The sequence below is a fragment of the Pygocentrus nattereri genome, chromosome 12 (genome assembly GCF_015220715.1).
Source record: "Pygocentrus nattereri isolate fPygNat1 chromosome 12, fPygNat1.pri, whole genome shotgun sequence".
NCBI classification, from domain to species: Eukaryota; Metazoa; Chordata; class Actinopteri; order Characiformes; family Serrasalmidae; genus Pygocentrus; species Pygocentrus nattereri.
The window spans coordinates 9,417,136-9,428,507 of NC_051222.1; the positions used below are offsets into that span (position 1 = coordinate 9,417,136).

General features: G+C 40.6%; 1 protein-coding gene across 2 annotated transcripts in view; it reads right to left on the bottom strand.

The window, feature by feature from the left end:
* The window catches only part of zgc:112980 (uncharacterized protein LOC503706 homolog), an 18,090-nt gene extending 7,846 nt beyond the window's left edge, over window positions 1–10,244 (bottom strand). The window contains exons 1-9 of one of the 2 annotated variants that reach the window (XM_017717270.2): window positions 9,753–10,244; window positions 6,772–6,886; window positions 6,596–6,689; window positions 4,971–5,127; window positions 4,729–4,876; window positions 4,200–4,322; window positions 3,917–3,970; window positions 2,482–2,604; window positions 692–850 (exon numbers count right to left, since the gene is read on the bottom strand). In XM_017717270.2, the coding sequence (XP_017572759.1) occupies window positions 692–850; window positions 2,482–2,604; window positions 3,917–3,970; window positions 4,200–4,322; window positions 4,729–4,876; window positions 4,971–5,127; window positions 6,596–6,689; window positions 6,772–6,886; window positions 9,753–9,852 (1,073 nt within the window). In that variant the 5' untranslated portion in view covers window positions 9,853–10,244. The remainder of the gene's footprint in view (window positions 1–691; window positions 851–2,481; window positions 2,605–3,916; window positions 3,971–4,199; window positions 4,323–4,728; window positions 4,877–4,970; window positions 5,128–6,595; window positions 6,690–6,771; window positions 6,887–9,752) is intronic. The other variant, XM_037543856.1, reaches the window with a different exon arrangement.
* Between the last annotated feature and the right edge of the window lie 1,128 nt (window positions 10,245–11,372).

The following is an 11,372-nucleotide window of genomic DNA, read 5'->3' on the forward strand; positions in this document are numbered from 1 at the left end:
CAACTACATTACAATCATAGCTATTCCAATAGCAAGTGATGAGACCCCACCATTCACCCCCCCCCCCATAAACAGTATAATAGAGTGCAAACCACCGTTTATTTATTTAATGCCCAGTTTTTAGGACTTTTAGGACAGTATTTGGTTGTCTGGTTGTCTTCTCACAGTGGAAGGATGGACAGAAACACCGGTGGATGTTTTCAGATCTGAGGCAGCTTGATTTTCTCCTCTCTCTCAAAGACGAAAGCTTTAAGTGCTGTTTATCTGACTGGGACAGTTTTGGTGTCTACCAGGTCTGTTAGTCTCATTTCCTCTGTATCTTTTAATAGTTTGTTCTCTAACTCCTTTCTTGGAAACTCTTGTCCTTGTCCCCGTCCCCCCCCCACTTACTTTGACTTCCTCCTTCTTTATGCAAGTGGATCATCTTACTTCTAATCTCATAAATATCAATTGACAAATGAATAACTTGTATTTAATATCCGTTTTGGCTAGAAATTAAATAAATGAATGGTGGTTTCTGATTTGCACACAACGTTGAAAACAGAATGTGGAGAGAAAATAGGAGTCGTTTGTGAGTCATAAAATGCCTTAAAAAGGAATAAACAGTGTTTCGGTTCCTCTGTCCATCTACTTCTGGCTATGAGACGGTTACAAACAAATACATCAGTAGCAACATGCAGAATTAAGGTACCTGTTTTCTTCCTGGAGTTTGCAGACTCTTGCTTGAATCACTACAATGGTTTCAAATAGAGCCTCTGACCGTCTGCCTCTGACGTGCCTCTCTCCCGTCACATTTTGACCCTTTAACACGGCCGAGAGCAAAGGGTCGTCCCATGGGAGCACATTCAGGCTGCAACCAACCACAACAAAGCACATTTGTTAGAGAAACCAAACTGTGGATTAAAATAAACTCATGTAGACTCAAACAGACTTGGAGTGTGACCATGTTAACAACAAAAATGCAGATTATGCTGTATAGCTTTGAAAAAAATACAGCCATAGTTAAGCCTGAATTTTGTCTGTACTTTTGTACCCCTTTCACAGAAAACGGTATGTGATAACTGTGTAATGATCAGCAGGATATAAACACACTTAGCCTCATAATTCCAGTGCAAAACTACAGAAGCTTAAGACACCGATCAACACAAATGTTAAACTTGGCTTATCGACTTTGGAAAAACGGATTCAATTTAATAAATCAATCAAAGGTCGTTTCATATACCATCATTCTACCTAATTACACTGCGGCTGAGTTAAATGGTGCTTCATGCGTTCCCAAAAATCCACTGTATTTTTTTAAGAACTTTCAAAACCTGTGTAATTTCAGATTAAGAGCATCTGCGGTCTGTAATTAATTCATTAGTATATAGTATACAGTGTAAATCTGAGACTTATTAGGTCACTTCTACCACATCTACTAAGGCTCATTTCATGTGGATGCTTGATGAGCCTAATGAGCCTCAGTGGAGTAGTATCCTAATAAAAGTCCCAGTATTAAATCATATACTACAAATAAATATTTACATACTTACAACAGATCAAAACAAGAAAACCAGGAGAAAGGCAAGTAATTTGACCCTACAGTGACACCACTGATTATGGACCTCAAACAGCAGTTTACAGGCTTCTAATGATTACTGATATTTCTGAGCGAGTAATCGATCACCTGCAGAACAGTTATGTGACAGAGTCAGAGGCAGTTATGTGACAGAGTCAGAGATCACTGTACTTACATATTTGAGATGATTCACCAAACCCTTATTGTTATCCTTCAATGGTTCAACCTCCCATCTCCTTTTTCGCATCGTCTGCTCACTGAAAGTGCTCCCTCATGCGATTTCAGAGGCATCTCTGCAGCTTTAGCTTTGCAGTGTAGTGACGTTGATGAAACATGTTAAACTGAACCGGTTATAGTTTATTTATTTTGAACCGTTTTCATATTTTTAGGTTAGGCTACCTTTTACTGCTTTTGAAACCCTTTACCAATAAATGGTACGTTTACCTTTCCCTACGTTAATACATTCATTTTTTGTGGCTTATAAAAGACGGCGCCTTAGAAAACTTAACTAGGAACAAATACTAACACATCGACACTGTTGGACAAAAACCCTTGCATCTCCCAAATGGAAAAAAAGATCTTTAACTTTAAGAAGAAGAAAGACGTAGAAAGACTTCATTTCAAGTCATTTCGAGCCATGTCTGCTTGTCCATTTATCATTAAACGATAGCGCTGCCTGGGGAAGCGGGCAGCCGAGTGCCTTACGCAAGGGCACTTGGACACACACAGTCGGTACTGGGACTTGAACCCATGACCTTCTGGTCGCTGCCTCACCTCGCCTACCACTAAGCTACTAGCCATTGGCAGCAAACAACAATTTAATCATTCTGCCAGTCCTTCTGTTGACTATCTGAGATTTTGTGTGCTGTTTTCCAAGAAGATTTAAGAATGTAGCAGTACAAGTAAGCGTGCGCCAGATTTACCTGTTTCTAAGCCATCTGCAATCAGGAGGGAGCGGAAGAGCCTGGAAAAACTGCAGCAGTTGGTTTGTGAAGGCGGCTGGGAAATCAGCATCCACCAATAAAGTCTGCACCTTCGACGTTACTCTGAAACACAAACGCTTCATGAACAAGAAAGATCTAACGATAAAAATGAACGAACAGTGTAAATCTTTTAAAAACTACATTAAAAACCTGCACTGCTGGCTATTAAACCTGAAACACCAAGAAAGACATGACGTGATCTTTATCAGGCCGACTGTTGGCAACACGTGGCACGCATGATCAGAAATACAGCCATGTCAGGTTGGCAGAATATACAGTAATCATTAGCTGGTATATCCACCACGGACGGAGTCGACCACTTCTACAATCAAAAAAAGGTAGTAAACCATCACTGGGGCCGTGCTGCTCTTGTCAGTGGGGTGGTTCCCTCAAGGGTACATCTCAGGAACATAACTGTACCAACAGATATTTTCTAAGTTGAAGTGACTCCACACACCCCGTCTCGTCTCCAGGACTTTTTCAATTTTATTGTTACGTTATAAAACATTCAGTTATGAAAAGGTACAAATATGAACTTTAAACTGCTGTACCTTTGAGGGAACATTTACATTTTTTGAACCTTGATAAAAGAAATATGTACCTGCACAGAACCTTCATTTCTAACAGTGTAAATGGTCTGAGATGGAGAGCCAGAGATGCTGGATGCTGGTCTGTAGATCATTACAATCTGTTCAGACTTTAAAAGAGCACAGACTAAATGAGGTGCTTTAAACCTGCTCTCATAGCACAGGCCTTTTGTAGATCTAGAGGGCGTAACTCGCACCCATAATTTGCATATGCGCTGCGTTTGAGGCTCAAGACCTGCCCATTCTGCAAGTTTCAAAAAAAATATAAGACATTTTCCCCAAAGTTGCAGTTTTAAAGGCCAGCAGCGTATTACCTTTGAATATGTTGTGCTAGAGATGGACGATATGGCAATAATATTACTTGAATCATGATACTTCAAGACACTTTCACAATAAACGATACACATCATGATAGAGTTTTTCTCAGATTTAATATGTTGGAACATGTAAAATAAAACCTGTGGCTACACAAGTGGTTACAAAAAAATGTAGTAATAATAATAATAATAATAATAATAAAAATAAATGATGCAACTACAATGATTTTACTCAATGTTTTATGAACTGCAAAGCATTTATTCCAATTAAATAGGCCTGATTATGCTAACTTTCTAATGAAACGGGTAGACTGTGCTCATATACTGCCGATATTCACATTATACTTAAAGCATACTGCACCATAATTTGTCATGATAATGATAAAATACCGCCATATGGTCCACCCCAATGTTGAGCCTGTTTCCCCCCCCACATGATCAAATATAAACCACGACAGGATCAACTATTACCTCCAGAGAAGTCTCAGTACAACATCCGACACAGCGTCAGCTAAGCGTGAATTTCTGGGGGGGGACAAAACAAAAACACAGAACTGACAGTCATGCCCTACACACATACACACACACACACACACACACACACACACACACACACACACACACACAAACATATACACACACACACACACACACACACGTCTCACACACATACACACTTATATATTATATATAAATAAAAGGAGATTATTCACAGATCTCCTAGTGACAGTGAAGCTGCATGTGTGGTTTTTACCTAGGTGAAGTGTGTGTGATGAAAAGCTTAACAGCTCCAAGCAGCATGATGGTACAGGTCTTTGGCGTCTGCTTCATTGCCTCATCCAGAAATGTGCAAATATGCTCCATCACTCCAACGTAGCTGAACATACAGAACACAAATACATGCACTCATTACAGCTCACGTGAAAGGGGCCCCAAAATAAGTCCATTCATATACATTCCTTTTGCGCATACATTATATATATATATATATATATATATATATATATACATATATATATATATATATATATATATATGTATGCGCGTGTGTGTGTGTGTGTGTGTGTGTGTGTGTGTGTGTGTGTGTGTGTGTGTGTGTGTATATATATATATATATATATATATATATATATATATATATATATATATATATATATATATATATATATATATATATACACACACACACACACACACACACACACACACACACACACACATATATATGAAAAGGTAAAAATGGAGAGGTTTTGTTTTGATAATGTGTGTACCTCCAAACGTACCTATATTCCTGAGTACTGCACCCCTTGCAGTTTGCTTTCCTTCTGTCAGCTGAGTGAGAGCAGATCGGGCGGTTTGGGTCCTGAAACCCAGCCAGGTAAGCTGCATACTTCAAAGCCAAGCTGCATGCAAACTGCTGCAGGGAAACCTCTATTTCGGACAAGCGACACAGGACAGACTTTCTCACTTTAAATGTGGATTTCATGCACGTTTGTGAAGTTCACCAGGACACAGTCACACATACCGGCGCGTCTGAGGTCTGCATCCATGTCCTGAGGGTGGAAGGGGAAGTTGAGCTCGCTGAGGTACCCCATGACGTTTCTGTCTCTGAGAGATTTCCAGTAAACACTGCGCTTGTGGGCGTTACAGTGACAAAAGCCAGGAATGGTCCAGAACGTACACTGTGGAAGACAAACGGGAAGCCTGATGTAGCATTTTGTAGGACTAATTCATTATAATTTGCACATATCACACCATTACTGAATGAATACATCATGCATGAACGCAGATGACAGCAGCACAGGTTCACATGCCACGCAGGACCCAAATGGAGACATTCTATCACGGCCAAAAATTCATATCAAAGTACTGTGAAAGACTACAGACAGTTTTAGTATATGTCATGATTCAGTGTGGTCCTGCCTTTCGCCCAATGGCAGCTGGGATAGGCTCCAGCATCCCCTGCGACCCAGAAAGAGAAGGGGTGTGTGTGTAAATATACATCTAAAACATGAGATAAACCTGAGCGCATGTAATCACACTAAATGGTGCTTAATGTTGTTTTCCTCATGTCATTTGTCTCATATGTGCGTCTCTTGCATTCAAACTGCCATCTACGAGCGTCAGACACTAGTGGAACTTCATGTTCATCAGTATGAGCTGAGAACCTACAGAGCCTCAGCCACAGCACCTTATGAAGCAAGACGCCAGCTTTTCCTTCCTCTCTCTTTTCCCCTTAACTCATTACTATCTGATAGTATTGTACTGTATGTATGTTGAGGTCTGTGCATTTATTTGTGGCTCACTGGAAACGGCAAAATTGAGACCTTAAGAAAAATGTCAACTGGTTTACCGGATGAAGCGTATTTATGAAGGCCCACTGCTAACGTGCTGCAAAAGCAGGCCACTGTTTCTGTGATGGCACAAGAACCACCAGCCCACATCAGTTTAGCTCTTCACAATCATGTAAAAATTCATTTTTACTACATAAAACCATCCAAATGTTAAAAGCAGACCTAAAACACAAGAAAGGAGCAGGATGCTAGTCCTTTAATTATTATGCTCGTGGGTATATTTCTGTTTTTCCATCTGAATTTACACGCCTTACATTAAATCATACGCAAAATTATTCTATTTTTTTGGGGGGATTTTTTGGAAAAGCTCCCTCAAATGAACAGAAATTTGAAGTTTTATAATCACACATGTCTCTATATGCTTACAACTTACTGCTATTATCAAAAGATTTTAGACGCTCTTTGTGTTATTTTATAAAAATCATTTTTACAGAGCAGATCACTGAAGAGACACCATCTGTTTACAGTTTCTAGCCCAGATTTGTGGAAAAACGGCTCGGCTTTCAGTAGAAAAACAAACTGTGAGTTCAGCTTCTTTTGTTATAAGGATTTAAAATGACATCACCGTCTATTTGACTAGAAAGACGACAGTTACAGCCTCATACGACGCCCAGCTTCTGAATGTAGCTTACGAAATATGAGAGTTATAAAGAACATGACGAAGTGCGTTTTGGAACCACTGGTGGTTTAATGATTTAATTCTCCATACTGCTGTTTCTCATGGCTTTCAAGCTTCTGTATGAACTGGCATCCGTATCAATGTGTGAAAAATATCACGATCATATCAGCAACTCACCGTGGAGGCCGGTTTGTCACACACGTAGCAGAAGCACTGCTCGCAATACGCCGCGTTATTGTCCTCCGGCCCCGAGACGACACCCTCTGTACAGCTGAAAACAGATCTCATAAGATCTCAAAAGCTGAGCACGTCTCTTTAATCGAAGAAGTAATAAAAACACGCCAGTTACTAACCAGAAAGGGATGGTGCAGTCATATCTGGCATGAGGCAGGACATGAGCTTTCTGTGCGTAAGTTATGGTTAAGTCTTCGTCCAGAATTTCACTGCTTTTCGGGACCTCTGCCGCTGCTGGAGTTCACAAGAGAAAGCAAGCACACACACACACACACACACACACACCACTCAGGCATAACATCATGACCACCTCCTTGTTTCTACGCTCATTGTCCACTTTACCAGCTCCACTTACTGTATAGCTGGTCTTTGTAGTTCTACAGTTACAGACTGTAGTCCATCTGTTTCTCTGATACTCTGTTACCCTGTTCTTCAGTGGTCAGGACCCCCATGGACCCTCACAAAGCAGGTACAGTGAGTCCAAGAAGTATTTGATCCCTTGCTGATTTTCTTCATTGGCCCACTAATAAAGACATGATCATTCTATACTTTTAATGGTAGATGTATTCTTACATGGAGAGACAGAATATTAAAAAGAAAATCCAGAAAATAAATCTAAGGAATATATATTAATTGATTTGTATTTCATGGAGTGAAATAAGTATTTGATCCCTTAGTATTCATTAGCAGTTCTGGCTTTTACAGACCAGTTAGACACTCCCAATCAACTTGTTACCTGACCTGAAGCCACCTGTTCTCACTAATCACTTGTGTGAAAAACACCTGTCCACAGAATCAGACAGATCACACAGAATTCAAGTCTCCAACATGGGTAAAACCAAAGAGCTGTCACAGGACCTCAGAGTCAGAATTGTTGACCTTCACAAAGCTGGAATGGGCTACAAAAAGATTAGTAAGGTGTTGGATGTGAAAGTAACAACTATTGGTGCAATTATCAGAAAGTTTAAAGAGTATAACATGACAATCAACAGACCTCGGCCCGGTGCTCCAAAGAAGATTTCGCCTCGTGGGGTGGCAATGATGCTGAGAACGGTCAGAAATCGTCCTGCAACCACTCGGCAGGAGTTAGCAAATGACCTGAAGGCAGCTGGGACCACAGTTTGCAAGGAAACAATTGGCAACACTTTGCGCAACAATGGATTCACATCCTGCAGTGCCCGAAAGGTACCCCTGCTGAAGGGAGCACATGTGGAGGCGCGCCTCAAGTATGCCAATGATCATTTGAAAGATGAACCAAGTTATTGGGAGAAGGTTTTGTGGTCAGACGAGACCAAAATTGAACTTTTTGGCCTCAACTCCACCCGCCATGTGTGGAGGAAGAAAAATGCTGCCTATGACCCCAAGAACACTGTGCCCACCGTCAAGCATGGAGGTGGAAGCATAATGTTTTGGGGGTGTTTCTCTGCCAAGGGTACAGGGCTACTTCACCGCATCACTGGGAAGATGGATGGAGCCATGTACCGCACAATCCTGAGGGACAACCTCCTCCCCTCTGCCAGGGATCTGAAAATGGGCCGTGGTTGGGTCTTCCAACATGATAACGACCCTAAACATACAGCAAAGGCAACAAAGGATTGGCTCAAGAAAAATCACATTAAGGTCATGGAGTGGCCCAGCCAGTCGCCAGACCTCAATCCGATCGAAAATCTATGGAGGGAGCTGAAGGTCAGAGTTGCCAAGCGACAGCCCACCAACCTTCGTGATTTAGAGAGGATCTGCAAAGAAGAGTGGGCCAAAATTCCCCCTGGTGTGTGTGCTAAACTTGTGGTTAACTACAACAAACGTCTCACCGCTGTGCTTGCAAACAAAGGCTTTGCCACTAAGTATTGAGTGTGTTTGGCAAGAGGGATCAAATACTTATTTTCCTCATTGAAATACAAATTAATTAAAATATATTCTTTAAAATTATATTCTGGATTTTTGTCTTGATATTCTGTCTCTCCATGTTAGAATATATCTACCATTAAAAGTGCAGAAGGATAGTGTCTTTATTAGTGGGCAAACAAAGAAAATCAGCAAGGGATCAAATACTTCTTGGACTCACTGTACTATTTGAGTGGTGGATCATTCTCAGCACTGCAGTAACACTGACGTGGTGGTGGAGGTGGTGTGTGTGTGTTGTGCTGGTATGAGTGGATCAGACACAGCAGTGCTGGAGTTTTTAAACACTGTGTCCACTCACTGTCCACTCTATTAGACACTCCTACCTCGTCGGTCCACCTTGTAGATGTAAAGTCATCGACGACAGCTCATCTGCTGCTGCACGGTTTGTGTTGGTCATCCTCTAGTCCTTCATCAGTGGTCACAGGACGCTGTTGTCTGGATATTTTTGGTTGGTGGACTATTCTCAGTCCAGCAGTGACACTGTGGGATTAAAAACTCCAGCAAAACTGCCGTGTCTGATCCACTCAGACCAGCATAACACAAAATAACACACCACAACGTCATACAAATAGTACCTGCTCTGTGAGGGTCCATGGGGGTCCTGAGCACTGAAGAACAGGGTAACAGAGTATCAGAGAAACAGATGGACTACAGTCTGTAACTGTAGAACTACAAAGTGCACCTACGGAGTAAGAGGAGCTGATAAAACAGACATATAGTTACACAACTTTCCCATCCCTCCATACGCAGAGTTTAGTTCTGCACTGAAGCTACTAGACAAATATTACATTAGTCTTTGGCTGGACATCAAATAGCTCCCTACTCAGGGCACTAACGCTACACTCAGTGAACTGTATGTCCAAGTACTTGTGCACAGGGGGCTGAATCCCAAACAGCTCTTAGTCAGATAACCTAGCCTTGCAGAACAGGAGCAAAACAAAACACCACACCACATAAACTTCTCCGGTCCACCTTAAGTTACCCAGCCGTTACACTCTGGCGCCTGTACAGCGTGTACGGAGCTGCTGTACCATTTAAGGTGGAACGAAGAAGTTGAACTGGTGAAAGCTAACTTCAGTCTCGTGGGAAAACAGAGCGAGGTCCCACTGAACCTTCAGCAAGTCAACGAGAAACTCGGCCCAACAGCTTGGCTAACGCGCCGGTTACCGCTTTTAATGTCTGCTCGGTTTCCCACCTCGGTTCTCATCACCGTCGTCCACAATCAGGACGGAGGAGTCGTCGTCCTCGTCGTCGTCGTCGTCGCTCAGAACAATAACGGTTATATTTTGCTCCATGGCTCCAGGTGAAGCAAACTCTTACTCTCAACTCGGCTGTGCTTCGCTGCTGAAGACCCCAAAACGCCGTCGGACGGCGGACGGAGCGCGGAGCCGAATCCAGCCGTCCCCTCGGTGAAGTCTGTCGGTTAGCTGGATGCTACGCGCTAGGTCAGCAGATTTGGCCTCCAAATAAATCCACACAAACCTCGACTCAGCTACAAACACACCCAGAAACACACCGTGTCTTCATGTAGGTGTCACCTGGAGTCCGGACCGAGAGCGGAGAGGTGTGGAGGCGGTTATGAAGACATTGTAAACAAGCGAAAGTCCAGCGAGTTCAGCAGCTTCAAACTTCGGCGCGTCCGCTGCGAGGAGAACGAAGACCCGGATGGAAACGGAAATGTCGTAACACGAAGCGCAGTTGCCACGGTAACCGCGCTACGTTGTAGGCGAATAAGCAAACGGCGTAAACGCTGTCAATATGACAATATTGTGTCAACAAATATCAATAAAAGCAGATAAAGGACCAAAGGACTTGGTTCATTATTTTAATTTCAATAAAACACGTTTAATAGTAAAAATATTGTAATAAAAATACAAATAAAAAAAAAGAAAAGTTAAATGGTTAAAAGTGTTTTAAAAAAAATAATAAAATAATAAAGCAGTGATTTTTATAACGAAATGACTGTAATTAAAATGCCTTTTTAAATAAAAAAATAAAGCTTAAAGCTTTTAAACGAATTGTTTTAATGAACAGGTAAAGTACCATGGTACATTAACTACATCTTTTTATATAATATATAATTTTTATGCACTTTTAACCATGGTACTCTCCTCATTTTATTATTATTTATTATTATTTATTTTTTATTTATATTATTGGTTTAAAAACAAAACGTTTTATATAAATTAAACATGCATTTTATTTATGTTATTAGATTTATAACTGTAAAAGTAGGTAAACGTTATTAAAAGAACCACTGTCATTATAATTATATTATTATTATAATTATTATTTCTTATTTTAAAAAGTACACTGATTATATTAATAAAAAGCTAAAAAAAATATATATAATTCTGCTTTATTTTTTATTTTCATTATTTAACAATTAGAAACTTTAACAAAAAAATAATATTAATAAATATACAAAATGTTCAAATCAAAATTAAATCTGGAGTATTTAACAGTCCACACTTTGCTTTTTTCCCCATTTATTTACATTTACATTCATGGCATTTGGCAGACGCTCTTATCCAGAGCGACTTACAGTTTGATCATTTTACACAGCTAGGCGAAGGTGGTGTTAGGAGTCTTGCCCAAGGACTCTTATTGGTGTAGTGTAGGGTGCTTACCCAAGTAGGGATTGAACCCCAGTCTACAGCGTAGAAGGCAGAGGTGTTACCCACTACACTAACCAACCAAAAATTTATTTATTTATTTATTTATTTTTCTTATTTATTTATTATTTATTTAAAATGTATTTATCTGTGTTACTGCATGGTTTAGTGTGGTCTAATGAGACCCATCACTATTCAGC